General features: G+C 44.9%; 1 protein-coding gene across 1 annotated transcript in view; it reads right to left on the bottom strand.

Annotated features, from left to right (window-relative positions):
* The window catches only part of LOC121611979 (dedicator of cytokinesis protein 3-like), a 97,132-nt gene that overhangs the window by 22,422 nt on the left and 56,791 nt on the right, over nucleotides 1-17,919 (bottom strand). The window contains exons 8-16 of the mRNA XM_041944727.1: nucleotides 15,330-15,371; nucleotides 14,527-14,681; nucleotides 7,992-8,073; nucleotides 7,339-7,399; nucleotides 7,109-7,256; nucleotides 5,541-5,629; nucleotides 3,691-3,816; nucleotides 1,465-1,589; nucleotides 571-733 (exon numbers count right to left, since the gene is read on the bottom strand). Coding sequence (XP_041800661.1) covers nucleotides 571-733; nucleotides 1,465-1,589; nucleotides 3,691-3,816; nucleotides 5,541-5,629; nucleotides 7,109-7,256; nucleotides 7,339-7,399; nucleotides 7,992-8,073; nucleotides 14,527-14,681; nucleotides 15,330-15,371 — 991 coding nt within the window. The remainder of the gene's footprint in view (nucleotides 1-570; nucleotides 734-1,464; nucleotides 1,590-3,690; nucleotides 3,817-5,540; nucleotides 5,630-7,108; nucleotides 7,257-7,338; nucleotides 7,400-7,991; nucleotides 8,074-14,526; nucleotides 14,682-15,329; nucleotides 15,372-17,919) is intronic.

Raw genomic sequence — 17,919 nt, 5'->3', positions numbered from 1 at the left:
TTCTGGTTGATACTTTACTGTGAAGATAAAAGAGACCATGTAGTGAATAAAAGATGGAAAACCACTTCAGCAGCATCTTGTTTATGCTGTCATGGCTGCACATGCTTCAATTCCACTTCACTTTACTTTATTTTCCTTGTTTTTATTGTTTTATCCGGGTTACATTTCTGCATGAACTGTGGTTTATAAATAATGTTTATAATTATTTCCATCCCTCTGAGCCAGCACACACACACTCCTGTCTTTGGTCAGTACGTCCTGCTTCACTGAAGCTTGAAGTGTGTAGGATTTAGGTGGATCTACCTTAGAATGAGCTCTTTATATGTGCAGAGGGAGCAGGGGTGAGGGGGAGTTTAGTTGGTTGCAATCTGCAGTCTCACCACTAGATGTCACTAAATCCCACACACTGGTCCTTTAGAGTTCCCTTTAAAAGAAACTTCACAGGCTTCACTACTTTATGCTCAAGTCAACAAAGAAGTGCAAAGTTGCATCTATCTCACACTGCTAATGTCTGGGTCACCTCTATGTATTAAAAAATCAACTCCACTGCGACCCCGACCAGCGACTCACTGGAGCAGTGTCTGAACTCGAAGCGCAGGTGGGACCCTCTGAAACGGTCGATGGGAATCGGCAGTTTAATAACTTCGCTCCATCGGGGGCTGTTGTTATGGTAGAGCACGAAGGAGCGGTGCTCCGGCACGCTGGGCTCACCTGAACCCAGACTGATGCAGTCCTGCAGAGGGACAAGAGGGACGGCAGCTTAGTCTCGAGACAAATGGTCAACAGGAGGGAAAATACAAATGTCTTGGCAGGGCTGGGGTTTTTTTTGTGAATTCAAATATAAATCGTTTGGTTAGAATCGGTGCAGAACGCTCTTAGTGTGTCACACATCTGTCATCATTACTGTTGAAATCATGGAAGTCATAAAATGATGTGTGATGTAATTAATCACTCTCAGACACGTCAGTTAGTAAGTGCCTCTCAGCCTGTGGGTACTCATGAATGTGTTGGCAGCGGACGTAAACACCAGCCGTCCTCCACGTGGCTGCACTGCAGCGCTGCTGCAACGGGAAGGACGAGGAAACGAAGCCAGCTGAATACGTCCTGAGAAAAAACTGTGTGTGTCTGTGACAGCCACATGATGTACTGGATGTGTACGGATGCGGCTCATTAGTGGCTGAAATTGAACTCTGAAGACTGAGAAGCTACTTTAACTTGTGACTGTTGGAAAAAGGGAACAAAGCTTTAGAATTAACTCTGACAGGAAAGCAAAGCTAAACGTGCGGCCGACCAACTGCTTCCTTTTCACCGACGATTCCCTGCGTCTGCTGTCACATTTTTTACTTCTTGTAGTTTGAGTTATTTTAGAGAAAAGAAAGCTTTAGAGGAAGGAACAGACAGCAGAGCAGTGTTTAAAGTGTCCTGAAGGTTGATGAAAGGTGTATGGCAGCACTGCTTCTCTACCTTGAGGATCTCTCCATCGGCGTAGAGCACATAGACGGTGACCTCAATGTTCTTCTGAACGCTCTTCCCTCCTCTCTCAAAGTCCCCTCGCTCCAGCGTCAGGTACAGGTCGTTCCGGATGTCACCTGGTCAGGGAGGGACACATTTACATACACACACACACACACACACACACACACACACACCGACACACACACATATATATATAAATCTTACAGTTTGCTCCATATTTCACCTGAGAAATGCTACGATGGTAAGACATCAATACCAGCCTGACCAGTGGCGTGCACAGGGGGGGCTAGGCCCCCCCTAGTGGCCCAGTTTTTGAAAAACGCGTGCTAAAGTGCCCTCTTGGACGCCAAAACGCGTGCTAAAGTGCCCCCTGGGAGCCAAAACACGCGCTAAAATGCCCTCTTGGAAGCCAAAACGCGAGCTAAAATGCCCCCTGGGAGCCAAAACACGCACTAAAATGCCCTCTTGGACGCCAAAACGTGCACTAAAGTGCCCCCTGGGAGCCTCTTCAGTGGCAAGGACACGCTATATGTGTAACACAGAGAGAGGCAGAGTGTCTCACACGGTTAAAGCTGACACACACAAGACGAATGACCTGTGCTCATGTGTGTGGAGTCATTTATCACATCCGCCTCTGCTTATAGAGGGGGTGTCACCCTTAAAGTTTCACGATGGGGCTTAAAAACACACTCCATCACTGCCTGTGTGTGTGTGTGTGTGTGACATGCAGGTGTGAAAGACATATGGAGAGCGTGTGCGTGTGTGTGTGTGTGTGTGTGTGTTTCGGAGGGCACTTTGAAGGTGATGTTGATGTCTTTGTGTTAAGACTCTCAGATTGACAGTTTTCACCGTCATCAGTTAAACAGCGTCGTCTTTAGTCACATGGTACAGTCATGTTTGTTTCCAAAAAGCTGAGTTGCTTTTGATGTTGCTAAAATAATTCCAGTGGTCTGAGTATGATGAAAGAAATCCTATTGATCTCCATTACACTGGGCTCGCAGCAGACGCCTCAGAGGCCTGTTCAACACTCCACAGGAGGGAGGCGAGAAAACGTTTTGTGTGTTTTGGGTGAAACAGCCTTTTAACACATTCAGTGGACTTTTTAGATGATCAAAAACATATCAGAGTCTCTCTGCCACCTTCTTCTTGCAGCTGAAACACAGACAGAAGAGCAGGTCGTCTGAGGGTCGGCGCTGTCTGTGTCACATGACCCTTATCACTGCGTCGTATGTGTGTTCGTACCGTGGGTTTATGAATCACAGCGGGACACAAACTGAGGCTTCTTGGTGGTTAGAAACACGACAACTTATTAAGAAGTCAAAAGATGCAGTCAGACTTGTTTGAAGTTGCAGGACAGAGATGAATCAAACTTGAAATGTGTTTGAAGACATCAGCAGTTAGCTGAGAGGAAGTCTGGAACACAGAACAGCCTTGAGCTTGTTTGAGGTCGCTGATGGAAATCTGTTCATGTCCAGTGTGAGTTCTGTTTGTATCGCTCCACTCAGCAGCGTCAGTCTGCAGCATCTTTGTGCTGGTGCATTCACGGTCAGCACTCCTGAATTAAAAGAAAACTAAAGCTAAACGCTGACACCTCCTCGCAGTCATTCTGTCCTCCTCTGTAACAGCTCGAGTTTTCTGAGCAGCTGCTGGACACCACATTTCTGTTGACTGAAAACATCCACGTTCAGGCACTGAACTGATGCTCGCTATGTAAATCCAGCACTTCAGGATGATGTATGGCCTCATTCTCGAGACGCTGCAGCGTCCGCACACAAACGCAGACACGTCCGTCTCTCTGCTAGATGAAATGTGTCAGTCTTCATCAGGCTGCAGCCAATTGGAAACTTAAACGTTAATCTGACCAGAAAATTGAACCTCAGTTCAATTATTTTTCTAGTGGTGATTTATTAACTTTGATTTGTGTGTGAGTTTGCTGCTCTGTGGTCTGGTCCTTGTACATTTTTGTGTACTTGTTCTGTGTTTACCACCGAGCTGCAGGGGTCACCTGAGCTTTCTTACAGTCTGAACTCGACTCGACTCACCTATTCATACATCTATTCTTACATCTAAGCAAAGCTTTAAATGTTTAGAATAATAATTAACTCATCTAACATTTCCTATAATAATATAGCTGATTCTGTTGTCTAATTCATGTCATAAAAAATGAACTGAACACCTCGTCGTGCTGTGATTGGGCACATGTGGCCGACTCACCTGGCATGATGACATCAGGGAAGCCCAGTTTGCGAGTGTTAGCCACCCCCCTGCTGAAAATGAGCGGGTTTTCTCTGCGGACCTGCTCCATGTCGCCCCTCAGGAGCTGCAGAGAGATGATCAGACCTGCAGGACGGAGGGAGAGATGGACAGGAAGGGGAGGAAGAGGAGGAACAGATACAGAGATCAACACACTTCAGTGTCTGCTGAATGCAGCCGTGTTTATCGCGTCAAACACATTTCAAAAAACAAAAAATAAAGGCAGATTTCAGCTTGATATTACTGAAATAAACATACTGAACAGCTAAAAGTGAGAACAACTACATTGAAAAGCGTGCATGAAAACCTCCTTTCAGGAAGACCTTAAACTGCAGCTGCATCTCTAAAAGACGAACTTCCGGGACCACAGGAGTTCACGGAGTTTAACGAGAGGAGGCTGAGGGTCCCTGCAGTCACACCCATTAACATGATTTTCCAGCTGACGGCTGACGTGACGTCTCAGACTGCACGAGTCGCTGCGGGGAGCTTTGAGTTTGTTTTCTAACTGACTTTATGAGCTCAAGTTTATTAGTGTCTATGAAAACAGTTGATTTGTGTGTGTGTGTGTGTGTGTGTGACTGACTGATGCAGAAACACAAGTCACTGATGCTGCTGGACAAACCTCTGAGCTGTGTGCTTTCACAGAGTTGATAAGGTGACTTTCAAACATGGAGGAGAAAAACGAAGCAGACGCACCTACAGCAAACAAACTGTTTACATGTTTTATTACAGGCAGTGTTATTAATGTCATGTCACTATGGAGACAACACTTCCTTATGTTTTAGGGTAAACTTGAAGTAAGTGATGTTTAGTAATGTATCATAACTACAGGCGACCATCTTTAAAATAACTACAATTGCCTCCTCCTGGTTGTTTTCCCCCTAAAGCCAGCCAAGTTGCATTTACCTCCACGTCTGTCCAGACTCATATAATATCTGCAGTGAAGACTCTGAAGGAGTTTAATTAAAGGTACTCAGTGTATTTGCTGGTGAAATGGAAGTTCTCGTTGTATTGACATGTCTGATTACAGTGAATAATGTCCAGAGAGAAACATGCTGTCTTCACTTAGAGGCTGTTGGTCCAGAGGACTGACAGAGAGCTTCATCACATGGAGCAACAACAATCACCTGAAGATCAATATCAGGACAACTAATCAGCTTGTGGGCTACAGAGCTTCAAACATGGCCGTTGCTGCAGAGAAGCTGCAGGAGGCTTCACACATGTTGAACCTGCAGCTCAGAAGATCTTTACAATCAGTGAAGTTTCAAGGTGGACGCCCAAGATTATCTGACCAAATGTGAAATATGGTCACAATCTGCCTTCTGCTCCTGAGTTCTGCTGCTGAATAACGGACATATAAGAGTTTCTGCACATCATCATGTCACAGTGAAGCTGACCTTTGACCTGATGGATATAAAATGTCATCACTTCATCATTTTATCTTCTGAGGCATTTGTGTGAAATTTTATCATAATTCGTGAGTGAATGGTCACAATTACGTTTTGTGAGGTCAGAGTGACCTTTGACCTCTGACCACCAAAATTTCAGCAGTTCATCACTGAGTCAAAGTGGACATTTGTGCCAAATTTGAAGAAATCCCCTGAAGGTGTTCCTCAGGTATCATGAACAGATGGACAGACAGACAACCTGAAGACACAATAACTCTCACTCAACATGAAAATGGTTCAAGAACTTTTTCATCTAAAACAAAAGCATTTGATCAGTTTTGGGTTCGGTTTGTTGTCCAGCAGACCAACACACACACACACACACACACGCACACACGCACACACACACACACACACACACACCGTAGTTGGTGCTGGGAGCTGTGTATTTGGTGCTGGACTTGCGGATGATGTTCTCGTGGATCTGGTACCACTCGGTCTCGTTGTTGCACCTGAGGAATAACAACAAATGTCAGGTGTTATTAACCAGAACATGTTTATATGAGCAGAAATAAAAACATGTGAGAGAGGCTCGGTTAACCCGACTGTGTGTTCGTTTTACTCCACACTGGTATATTCTGAAATTAAAAAAAGTTTTTTGTCATTATTCAAACAAATAACAAAAAGCATTAAAAGGTCGATTCGGGCTTCATGTTGAGGAGAATGCAATGAAGTGCATTCAGTTCATATTACAGCAGCTAAAGCAACACAGATGACGGCACCGCCGCTCCTCCGTGCAGCGGAGCTACCGGCCGATTGCTGAGGTGGTTGTTGGTATTTTGTTGCTGGCTGAGCTGTCGTATGATGTCGGAAACATTTTACTGTTTTCAGTCACATCGACATCACGAGAGGTTCGAGAAGCTGGAGGCCTGAGGCACACAGACAGGATGTGTAACCACCCATGAAGCATGAAGCGTCCTCAGGAGTTCAGCTGAGGTTGCTGTGAGCCACGAAACACGCACACACGCACACGCACGCACGCACGCACGCACGCTCGCTCACACACACACACACACACACACACACACACACACACACACGCAGTCACAGTTGCATCATGTTGTGACTGTGAGAACTGTGGGGCTCCTGCAGGCAAGTCTTCAGAAGTTTTAGCCAAAGGGGATTCCCTAATGTCTGCCATCCACTGTGTGTGTGTGTGTGCGTGTGTGTGTGTGCGTGTGTGTGTGTGCGTGTGTGTGTGTGCGTGTGTGTTAGTGAATGGCAGAGTGCTGATGGCGCTATAAGACTGCAGAGACGACTCTGTGACAAAACAGTGAAGTGGCTGTCTGAAGCTCTCTCTCTCTCTCTCTCTCTCTCTCTCTCTCTCTCTCTCTCTCTCTCTCTCCCTCTCCTTTACATAATTGAATGTCAGAGAGGGGGGGGTTTAATGCCATGGTAAAGAATAAACAGACAAAGGGAAGAGAGAAAGGAAAAGGTCGGTGGTTAAGAAGGCAAAAAGAATGAGAGTAAAGATATAGTGAAAAGATATTCTATGTCACCCTCCTGTATTGAATCTGACTCTTTCTCATTCATTCATTTATTCACCACATTTTTCTAAAATGTCACTATAGAGCTGTGTGTGTGTGTGTGTGTTTCTGTGTGTGTGTGTGTTTGAACAGCATCTCAGTGACGGTATGTAAAGCTAGCAGTAGAAACACTTCAGCAGTGATTGAGCTATTGAGCAGCTCTCAATAGTTTTGTATGAAAACAAAAGAATAGCAATCGAGTGAATAAACATACTCAGTGTAATATCTTATTATATGACATATGACTAAAATATTATTATAAGCTTTGTCATATAACACCTTGGGACCTGATTACTGATTACTGTGTCTGAGAAATCATAAATCCTGGTGTGTTCAGTTCTGAATTTATGGTAAATTTGCTGCACTGTATGTGTGTGCTGATATTCTGTGTGTGCTGCCACCTACGTGTAGACTTTAAGGACAAAGTCTTTCTCCTCTTTGAGCTCTGAGATGGTTTGCAGCACGTCGCTCATGGCCAGGACGGCACAGCCGTAAGGTCGGCGGTACTGGACATGCGGAGGACCCTTCTTACTGTCATTGAGCAGCATGCGACCTGCGACAGGAAGTGTGTGTGAGTGAGACGCGCCGGACACAGACGAGGATCGCGTTCACTCAGCACATTCATACAGCCTCACCTGTTCTGATGACCTGGGAGATGATGTAGAGATCTCTCTTCATGTCTTTGTTGCTCAGGTCCTGCAGAGAGACAGAAAAACACACAGCTGAGATGCAGCTCTGATGATTTCTGCCTTTTAAAGTCTTATTATTGTTTTGTGCCTTTATTAGATACAGTAGGGAGCTGGTTTGTGGTCGTAAACCCTGAACAACAGGAGCTTCAGACTGCCGTGTTTGTTATTGTCTCTTCACATCGCTTCCTGTATTGTCATGTATGTATGTGTTTTATGTTCTTAGTGCTCAGCCTCACACAAACCTGGAGTGTGTCTTACATTTGGGATGTTTTAGTCATTAAAAAATATTGGCTTGAATTGGTTTTCTATAATTGCTGAAGCACTCCTAATATCCTGATACCGTCTGAGCAAACTGGAGGAGTTTCTGTCCAAAAGGCCACATAAAAACACAGAAATGAGCCTGTGAAGCTGCTTCTTCTCCAGGACGATTCTACAACAGAACAACAGGGGGCAGCGCAGCCTTACATTCATATTCTCCCTCCCAGTTCTCCAAATGTTCTCTCCGAAACTACAATAAACATCTGCATTATGAGCAGGTTCTACATGTGATGTGTGTGTGTGTGTGTGTGTGTGTGTGTGTGTGTGTGTGTGTGTGTTACCGTGAACAGGGCACACAGCCTGTCCACCTTCTCTGGATTCTTCGGTCCTCCGTTCTTGTTCAGTCTGACCATGAACTTCTCACTGAAAGCCACAAACAGAACAACAGAGGTTTACTGTCAGTGTGTGAGACTCCCTGAACTGACCTTTGACCTTAGACAAACTGACAAGCGGAGGGTGTTGGGGGTCTCTGACACACATGAGGAGACCCCAGATTCAGTTTTTTACCTCACAAAGTTCCAGTTATGATTGTAAGTTAGCTCTGAAGTTATGACGTGAATTTGAGAATCTCACACTTTTCATTCTTTCATTGTGTGGAGGGAAATAAAGCTACGTAGAAATTTCACACTAATAATAATCTAATTAAAAGTTCAGCGTATCAACCAAATATCATTATAGTGGTTTTAGAAATGGCTGTGACCTCCACCTGCTCAGCCCTCTGAGGTGAAGAGACTCGCCTCCATCCTCTGACATTTTACCCCTGGTGCCCTCGCTGAATCTCCTCGGGGGATTTCTGAGAGATAAAACTCTTTTCAGATTTCTCCTCATGCCTCCTCTCTCCTCCCCCCGGAGTACCGGCAGCGAGCAAACTCTCAAGCAGCGTCTCTCAGCCTTTTTCGCTTCAGGGAACAGCAAAATATTGTCTGCTGGTGTCAGCGACTCTGTTCTTTAACCCGAACTCTTCCAGGGGAAAATGACTAAGCCGACATGCTTTTATTCAATAACGGTGTGTTTGACATTAATGCGGTTAAGCCTCAGTCACATTATGAGATTCCTCCAATCAGAAGTGACTCTGAGCAGACGGAGCAGCAGAAACTAATCCGCTGACATTCGCTGATTTTCAGTGTTGATTCACACACAACAGCACCCGGTTGTGAGGAAGACGCGTCTGAAAACAGAGGAGATGAACTCAGTGTCCATCACTCATCCTCCTTTCTCAGCTCTCGTTGACAGCTGAAGTTCTTGCTGCTCGTAAGTAAAATCCATCATGTTTGACTTCATCATGGATCAGCTGGATCTTTCACTCGCACGCTCTGCCACCATGACTCCGTGTGACGCCGCTGCTGTAACAGGCTCACCCCCATCCCTGCTGCTGCTGCACACATTCAGTTTGAGTCAATAATGCTGCACAAGCACAGCAGCCGCGTACCTGAGCTCACTCGCTCGCTCCGGTTTACGAGCCTCCTCGTTCACTACAACCTGCCGATGAGCCACGAGTGCGAGGCAGGAAATGTGTGCTCGCTCTGCGGTGGAGCAAGTTAGCGGTCAGCAGAAGACCCTCCCCTCGCAGGACTTACTCATCTGATGTGAACCTCCACTCTCTCGCTCTCCACCCATCGCTATCTGTTCCTCTATCTAAGTCACAGCGCTTCAGGTGTCAGGTGTAACATGAACTGAGTGTTGATCCACAGCTGGACACTGAGATTCAGTCCCGACTCAACAATCCTTCAAAGCGAGAGTTGAGGTGAGGAAACTGTTCCTCGTTCAGGTTTCAGGGTGAGATTAGAATTACTGTGTGTGATAATTAAACACGGGTGCACGCAGAGGAACAAAGCCACAGAGTGTTTAGTTTATTTTAATTCATTTAGTCATATTAAAATAACAAATGTTTGAACAAAGTGTGCTTTCTGCTGACTGCTTCCAGCTCATTCATTTGCTGGAGAACAACTGGTCTACAGTAATACAGTCACTACACATATTCCACTACCTGAACTTCGTCTTTATCCTATAATAACACGAGCATTTCATAAACCGTGTCTCGCCTTCTATCATTTCCAAACTACTCGAATTTGTCACAATTCTGTGTCACTTTGCAGGATTGAGTCTGGAAAAAACTGTATCTCATTATAGAGAAACAGCTCCTCATATAGTCTTTATTATTCAGGATACACTCCCACACAATGAAAACAACTCTCAGGTTGTTGCTAATATTTGAACAATTCCCTGCAAACAACATGAGGAGCGACAAATCCCCACAACACACACCATGTCCGACTCTCTAAACTCACCAATTTATTCTAATCCCCCAGAGATACCGCGGCCCAAACAAACAAATACAACAAGAGAGAATAAATGTGTGTTTCTCCCCAAACAGTAGGACTGTGTGTGTGTGTGTGTGTGTGTGTGTGTGTGTGTGTGTGTGTGTGTGTTGTGTGTGTGTGTGTGTGTGTGTGTGTGTGTGTGTGTGGGTGTGTGTGTGTGTGTGTGTGTGTGTGTGTGTGTTTGTGTGTGTGTGTGTGTGGGTGTGTGTGTGTGTGTGTGTGTGTGTGTGTGTGTGTGTGTGTGTGTGTGTGAGAGGAGTTTGTTGTTTTCCATATTCAATCAGGGGCTGCACGGTGGCTCGGTGGTTAGCAGCGTCGCCTCACAGCTAGAAGATCCCCGGTTCGATCCCGCCTGGGGTCTTTCTGTGTGGAATTTGCATGTTCTCCCTGTGCAGCGTGGGTTCTCACCGGGTTCTCCGGCTTCCTCCCACAGTCCAAAAACATGTTTAGGTTAATTGATAACTCTAAATTGTCCATAGGTGTGAATGAGCGTGTGGTTGTTTGTCTGTATGTGTAGCCCTGTGGTAGGCGACCTGCCCAGGGTGTCCCCTGCCTTCGCCCGAGAGACGGCTGGGATAGGCTCCAAAGGATTCAGCGGTGTATAGATAATGGATGGATGGATAGATAATGGATGGATGGATATTCAATCAGAAAATGTTCTGCTTGATAGAAACATGTTCAAACATACGTGTATACACACGTGCACATGTACACACACACACGTTCAGTAGATGGCATGGATGCACTCTGTCATGTGTACATACAGTAAGCACACACACACTCTTGTGGAAATACATATGAACCGATCATTTCCACACCATTGCCATTCATCCTGTTAATGTACCACATCTGCAGCAGAGCCTCCGCTCTCACACACGGTCGGTACGAAGGCCGCTTCTCAGCCTTTATTTATCAGTCCAACTTGTCCAAACACACACGTTATTAAAATTCACACGCGTGAAGGCGCCCGGATCAAACGCATCCTTCAGCCACTGAGCAGAAGCCCTGCAGCGAGCACTCAGGAGGAGCCTCTGCCCAGGTTTTCCCCCTGATGACAGGATTCAAACCAGAAACCTCATTGACATTATGCATCACACAGATCCTCCACAGTGTCCCGTCCACTGACCCCCCCACTGTCACCCACAATCCACCTACAGCACAGTCTATCATAAATGCTTGGACATAAATACTCTCCTACAGCTTTTGTAATTGTCATTTTCACACCTACAGCTTGCTTTGCACCTGCAGCAGTGGGATCAGAGGCAATCCCCCGACGTACGGAGGCTTTTAATGACTTTTTCTCAGTCTTTTAATGGAACTTAAAAGAAGCTCAGTTAGGAAACAGGAAAGCCTGTAAATCCCACTGACACAGCGTACGTAACGTTGGGCTATGCAAACACAATCCGTTTAATTTTGAACATTGACTTTTTTGGTGGCTGAAATTTCAAGGCCTACTGATATTTCTTAATTATTCCAGTGAGGGTGATGAGTAGAAAACTGTAAGAAATCTATAACCTGGTCACTTACACTACCCAGACAACCCATAACTGATAAGATTACCAGCATTTATTTAGCCCTCATATGTGATACTGGGCTATACAAATATATGGTGATTATTCTCTATTAGTTCTATGAGACTCAGTTTCAGATTAAAGGCCTTTAAATTTAACCTTTTTACTGCATTATATCACAGCTGAGTATGCTGCGCCAACACTTCCCTTCACTACATCTCTCATAGATTTACAGGATTTTTCCAGGGTTGCCATGATCACAAAGAACATGCAACAATGGCCCGACTTCACTCCTGTGATCAGTGTAACATCATGGAAGACAGAAGGATTCATGTTTCAGTGATGAACAACACCACGGTTAAAAGAAGAAGGGAGCTGACGCTGCTGTGTGTCACACCTTGTAGAGATGAGATTTTAAAGGCCGGTGACAGAACACAGAGAGCTGCTGTGGAAAAGTCTCGACTCACAGAGGAAGATCACCGCTAAATCCTGCTGGAGAAACCAGGCGGCTGCAGGGAAAGACCAGCTGACGGAGGAGGCATCCGGACCATGAGTGTCATGTGGTTTCTTATATGTGTGTCTCAAAGGGGGCATCTTCAAATATAAAATAACTTAACTAATCTTAATGAGGGTCTTCTGAGGGCCACACATCATTTCAGTGTAGGTTCAGACCAAGAGAGAACAAACTTCCACTGTTAGGCCCTGGATAGCCTCAGTTAGCAGCCTTGAGCTAACAGAGCATTTCAGCCTCCTGACCAAAGATTTACCACCAACTTAGAATGAACTCAAACTACGTCGAAACGCTAAATCCAGCAGCGAGAGTGTCACATCAGACAAAACAGGAGTGGGAAGAGGAAACACGAGACAAATATCTGTGGAAGGTTTCAGCTTCCTCACAAAGACACAGTGAAGGAGACCAGAGCAACACCTGAGATCAACCACACCACACAACTCCGCCTCCATCGCAGCCTCACCTGAGGGACCACCGTGCTCACCGGACACACAACAAGAGGAGGGCATACTGACGCACACACACGCACACGCACACAAATATATGCACACTCATATAGAGACACACACACACTGAAACAAACACACATGCACATGCAGGCACAGATACTCTTGCACGCACATGCACACGCACACACACACACACACACACACACACACACACAGGTTGGAGGTTTAGTTGCACAAATAATTCTTGCAGGCGGAGCAGCTCTGAGGGGAAACAGTCTCAATGGGTGAATTAAATCTCAATAGCTGGAGGATTTTTGGAAACCTCCTGTCAGCCATGAGTTCCTCCTCTCCTCTCCTCTCCTCTCCTCTCTTCTCTCTCTTCTGGTCCCCTCTCTTTTCTCCTCCCCTCTCTTTTCTCCTCTCCTCTGGTCCCCTCTCTTTTCACTCCCCACCTCTCTTTTCTATCCTCTGGTTCCCTCTCTTTTCTCTCCTCCCCTCACCTTTCTCTCCTCTGGTCCCCTCTCTTTTCTCCTCTCCTCCCCTCTCTTTTCACTCCTTCCCTCTCTTTTCACCTCCCCTCTCTTTTCTCCTCTCCTCTCTTTTCACTCCTTCCCTCTCTTTTCACCTCCCCTCTCTTTTCTCCTCCCCTCTCTTTTCTCTCTTCTGGTCCCCTCTCTTTTCTCCTCTCCTCTCTTTTCTCTCCTTCCCTCTCTTTTCTCCTCTCCTGTCCTCTCTCCTCCCATCTGGGAGTCTCAGAGGAGCAGGTCTTGTCATTACACTCTAAAGCTGAGTCAGACTAGACATTGAAAACCGGCTGCCAAGGTCAAGTGTATTTGTGGTGTGTGTGTGTACATGTATGTGTGTGTGTGGGTGCATGGTGTGTGTGTGTGTGTGTGTGTGTGTGTGTGTTATGAGAGGACAATGCCTCTAGCTCGTTTGAGAAGAAACAGAAGAAAAATGAACAAAAAGATGAGGGAGTGTTTGTTGTTTGTTTCCTGTAGGGACCAATTTCTTCTCTCTCTATAACACACACACACACACACACACACACACACACACACACACACACACACACACACACACACACACACACACAGTTACACATCAAAATCTGTGTATAATTTTCTCATTGACCCTACACTGAACTGCACTCTGCTACACATTTATAACTTCCAACACACACACACACACAGACACACACGCACACACACACACACACACACGTACTACGACAGCATTAGCTGTAGTATCTGTTAGCATTGTGATGACTCCACTAATGCATAATTGATGAGCAATCATTACAGCGGGGGGGTCATGTATTATTCACAGCAGCTCTGTGTGGCCACTTGCCACCATTTGTTCCACATTATGAAGGTAAAATGTCAGGTATGAGCTAGAGAGAGACAGAGACAGGAAGACAGAGAGAGAGAGACACACACACAGAGAGAGAGAGAGACAGAGACAGGAAGACAGAGAGAGAGAGAGAGGTGGTGGAGACCAAAAACAGAGTAAATACCTGCCTGACATCCATCAGGTCACACAAACGAACAATAATGTTTCTTTGTTACTGCTGGATGTGGAAATAAGTGACTGTATGATAACAAGATCATGGCATCAGCTCAACAGGTGATGGCATGTGTCATCAATCACTGCTGGTTTAACTGTGATCATGCCAATAAAGCAGATTTGAACAGGAGAAAAGATATTAAAGCAGATACACATCTGTTAAACACACACACACACACACACACATACTGACTGCGGTCTGCATGAACTGCATGTTTACACATATCAAATCTTCTTTACTATTCTATCATCTATGTGAAACACTTCTCCAGATGTTTAAGCTTGAGATTATTTAGTCTGTTGACTGCTGCTTTCCTACTTTACAGTCACACCAGCAAATCCATGAAAACCAGCTGAGAGAAAGTCAAAGAAAAGCCAAAACATGCCAACAGAAACCAAACTGGACTAAAGAGTTCTGCCCACATGATCTGTAGCAGCGTGTGTGTGTGTGTTTCCACCTGATGGCCTTCCCCTCTCTCAGGTCATAGAGGGAGAAGAATATGTCAGTGTCCTCTCCGATGCTGTTGTAAGTGAAGCTCTTCAGGTTGACCAGGAGGTGGTGTGGGACTGGAACTCTGCAGGGCTCGCCGTGTCGCTGCCGGGTGCCGTCGCCCTGGAAATCCACCACAAAACAAGAATTACTGGAAAACTGATGATTTTATGTGGCCGCATTTGAGCACATCAGTCCTGTAGAGAAATTTAACATGAATAATAAACGAACATATCAACTCTGGAACAAGATCTCATTTATTGATAGTAGTTCTAAGCACCATCATGTACATAATAAAGAAACCTGACGGCTGTGTGGACGCAGGAGGCGACGCTGGATGTCGCAGCTTCTGGCCGAGTGAGTATATTTAATGAAAGTCGTCTTTTTATTGTCACATTTTACAACTAACACTTCACTGTGTGTAAAAGCATCACAGAACGTACTGTCATAGACTTCAGTTGTTAACTTAGGCCACTAAATAAAACACTCGACATTAATTATTTCATGAATATTTTCATATGTTTTGAATAGTAAAAGGCAGTAAAAAGCTAAATTTTACCGTTTGTATAAATCATGTATATAAAACCTTTTTTAGGACTCGGTTTGAGCTGCCTGGCTGAAATTTGGGCAACACTTTAATAACATACTGTCCAGACCTGCATTCAAATGTTTACTGAAGTATTAATGATAAAAAGTAATATATGTAATTCTTTCCTGTAATACTTGACATGTACAGTATTACACAGTCTTTACTGCAGTATCCTGTGTTACCTGTGTGGTACTCTGCTGTACACTGTGTCTGCTGGACAGATGCTGTGGAAGAGAGCAACACAAAACATCATCAGGTGTTAGCTATCATCTTCACTCCTCATCTCCTCTCATTTTTTCTACTCTTGTCTCCTCTCCTTGTCACCTCACCTCGCTCCTCATTTCCTCTCTTCTGTGTGTTTTGGTTCCTCTCCTCATGTTTCCTCCCCTTTCTTATCATCTCCTCTCTTCTCCTTGTTTTTTATCCTTTCCTCTCCTTGTTTACTCTCCTTGTCTCCTAGTGTTCTTCTCCTTGCTTCCTCTTTGCTCCTCTATTGGTGTTTCCTCTCCTTTCTTTATTTTCTCTTGTTTCATCTCCTCTCTTCTCTACTGCTCATGTCCTCTTCTTGTCTCCTCTCTCCTTTTCTATTCTTGGTTCATGCCCTCCTCTCTCTGTGTCCTGTCCTCCCTTCCTCTCCTTTTTCCTTGTCTAATCTTGTTTCATCTCCTCCTCTTTGTGTCCTCTCTTGCTTTCCTTGTCTTGTCTCCTCTCCTGATTTCCTCTCCTTTCCTTTGCCCATTTCCTCTCCTAGTCTCCCTCTCCTTCTCTCCTTGTCTATTCTTGTTTCATGTCCTCCTCTTTCTGTGTCTTCTCCTCTCCTCAATTCATCTTATTGTCTCCTCGTCTAATCTTCTCTCCTCTGGTCTCCTCTCCTCATTTCCTTTCCTTGTCTCCTCTCTCCTTGGCTCTTCTTGTTTCATGCCCTCCTCTCTCCGTGTCCTCTCTTCTCCTCATTTCCTCTTCTTGTCTCCTCTCTCTATTGTTTCATCTCCTCTCCTCTTTGTGTCCTCTCTTTCTTTCCTCATCTTGTCTTCTCTCCTCATTTCCTCCCCTTGTCTCCTCTCCTCATTTCCTCTTCTTGTCTCCTCTCTCTGTCTATTGTTTCATCTCCTCTCCTCTTTGTGTCCTCTCTTTCTTTCCTTGTCTTGTCTTCTCTCCTCATTTCCTCTCCTTGTCTCCTCTCCTCTCCATCCCTCTCCTTCCCTCCTCTGATCTCCTCCAGCTCTGTTATCCTCTATGCTCGGCTCTATTGTACTCCATTCTGTTCTCTTCATTCTCTTCCTCGGGTGATGAAAATGCTTAAACGCCCCAGAGACTCATTACTCCGACTTGTCTCCCCACATCTCTGAGTGGCTGTATGAGAGGAGAGGGAGCGAGAACCGTAAACCTGTTTGATGAATTGAAGTAATGACTGTCGAATGCAAAACATCTGCGAATATTCCAACCTGAGCGGAGAATTAACACCAGCCTGCGGCCACGTTCACATTTGCTCTGATTGGAAACCAATCAGAGATGTTTTGCTGCTTCATCGTGTTCGGCTGGTGTGAGAATGATATCATCAGTGTTGTCTTCATGACAGCTGGATCAAGCAAATACGACACGTGTTTGTACATTATGGATGTTCTACTGTGGACATACCTGCTGCTGGAGGGTCTCCATTTACTGCACATGTTAATGGTCAGTGGATAGCCTTTTAATAACACTATCAATGCTTTTACTATATTATCTATCGATCCCTATTGATATCCGTGATCTGATGTTATAAATATACACATACTGACATTTGTATTATTGGGATCAAATACATGCTCTTCTCAGTTTTATGCTCACAGTCATTTATGTTGCATTGATTGTTTTTCCGACTGTATTATTATGGAAACTTTCTTATTGCTTATTTTGTGTTCTAGCATCTTCTGCTGCTGCTGCATTTATGTAAATTCACCACACAAACGAAAGGAAGTTTAATTTGATCTTAGCTCGTGTTTTCTTTGTCTTGACCTTTTCTTGGTCAAATCTAAGAGACGGGAACACAAGGAAACAGTCGTTTCCATTACAGAAAATAAACAATTTAGCAGCGGGGAAGCATTTGAATGAGAATGTGATACTCGTCTTTTCTCTGTGGAACTCGATTTGTTCTCGTTTTTCTCGTCAGTGAACGTGCCTCCGTCGATGTTTCTAGTGTTTCTTCCCTGTTGCACGTCAGCTCTACGCCACCTTTCATCCTACCATCTATCAACTTTACCACTTTCCCTCTCTCTTATTCCTCTTTCTTCCTCTTCCTCTCACCCCGTCTCCACATCAGTCTCTAGGCAACGGAACAAAGGGGGAATCACCACGACTACAGCGTTTGACTGGTACAGCTCAGCTATTTAAAGCAGGACTGATGAAAGAACACAGAACATCAAGTATTACTAAGAGACCATGAACAACTAAGAATACTCCTCACGCTGCAGCAGCTCACACCGACATGAGGCAGCTCCGCTTCCATTCAACATGTCTTAAAACAGAAGTGGAAATGTGACGCACAGAGTATCCATCCAAACTGAACTGATTAAAAAAATCCTCACTGACCATCAGACGGTAACGTCAGTGCATAAACACGTCACACGTCAGGAGTTTAGTGACGACACAAAGGATCTCTGACATTTACTCTTTTTTTAGATCGTTCATGTGTGTCAGCTTGCATTTCTGATATTTCTTGCTGGACTCAAATGCAGCATAAGAGCTCAAATAGCTGCCAAAATTGTGAACAACAGCATGTTGTTGTGGGAC

Source organism: Chelmon rostratus, chromosome 2 (assembly GCF_017976325.1).
Source record: "Chelmon rostratus isolate fCheRos1 chromosome 2, fCheRos1.pri, whole genome shotgun sequence".
In the NCBI taxonomy this organism is placed as follows: Eukaryota; Metazoa; Chordata; class Actinopteri; order Chaetodontiformes; family Chaetodontidae; genus Chelmon; species Chelmon rostratus.
Note: the sequence above shows the minus strand (reverse complement) of the source record. Positions and strands in the feature narration are given on the sequence as shown.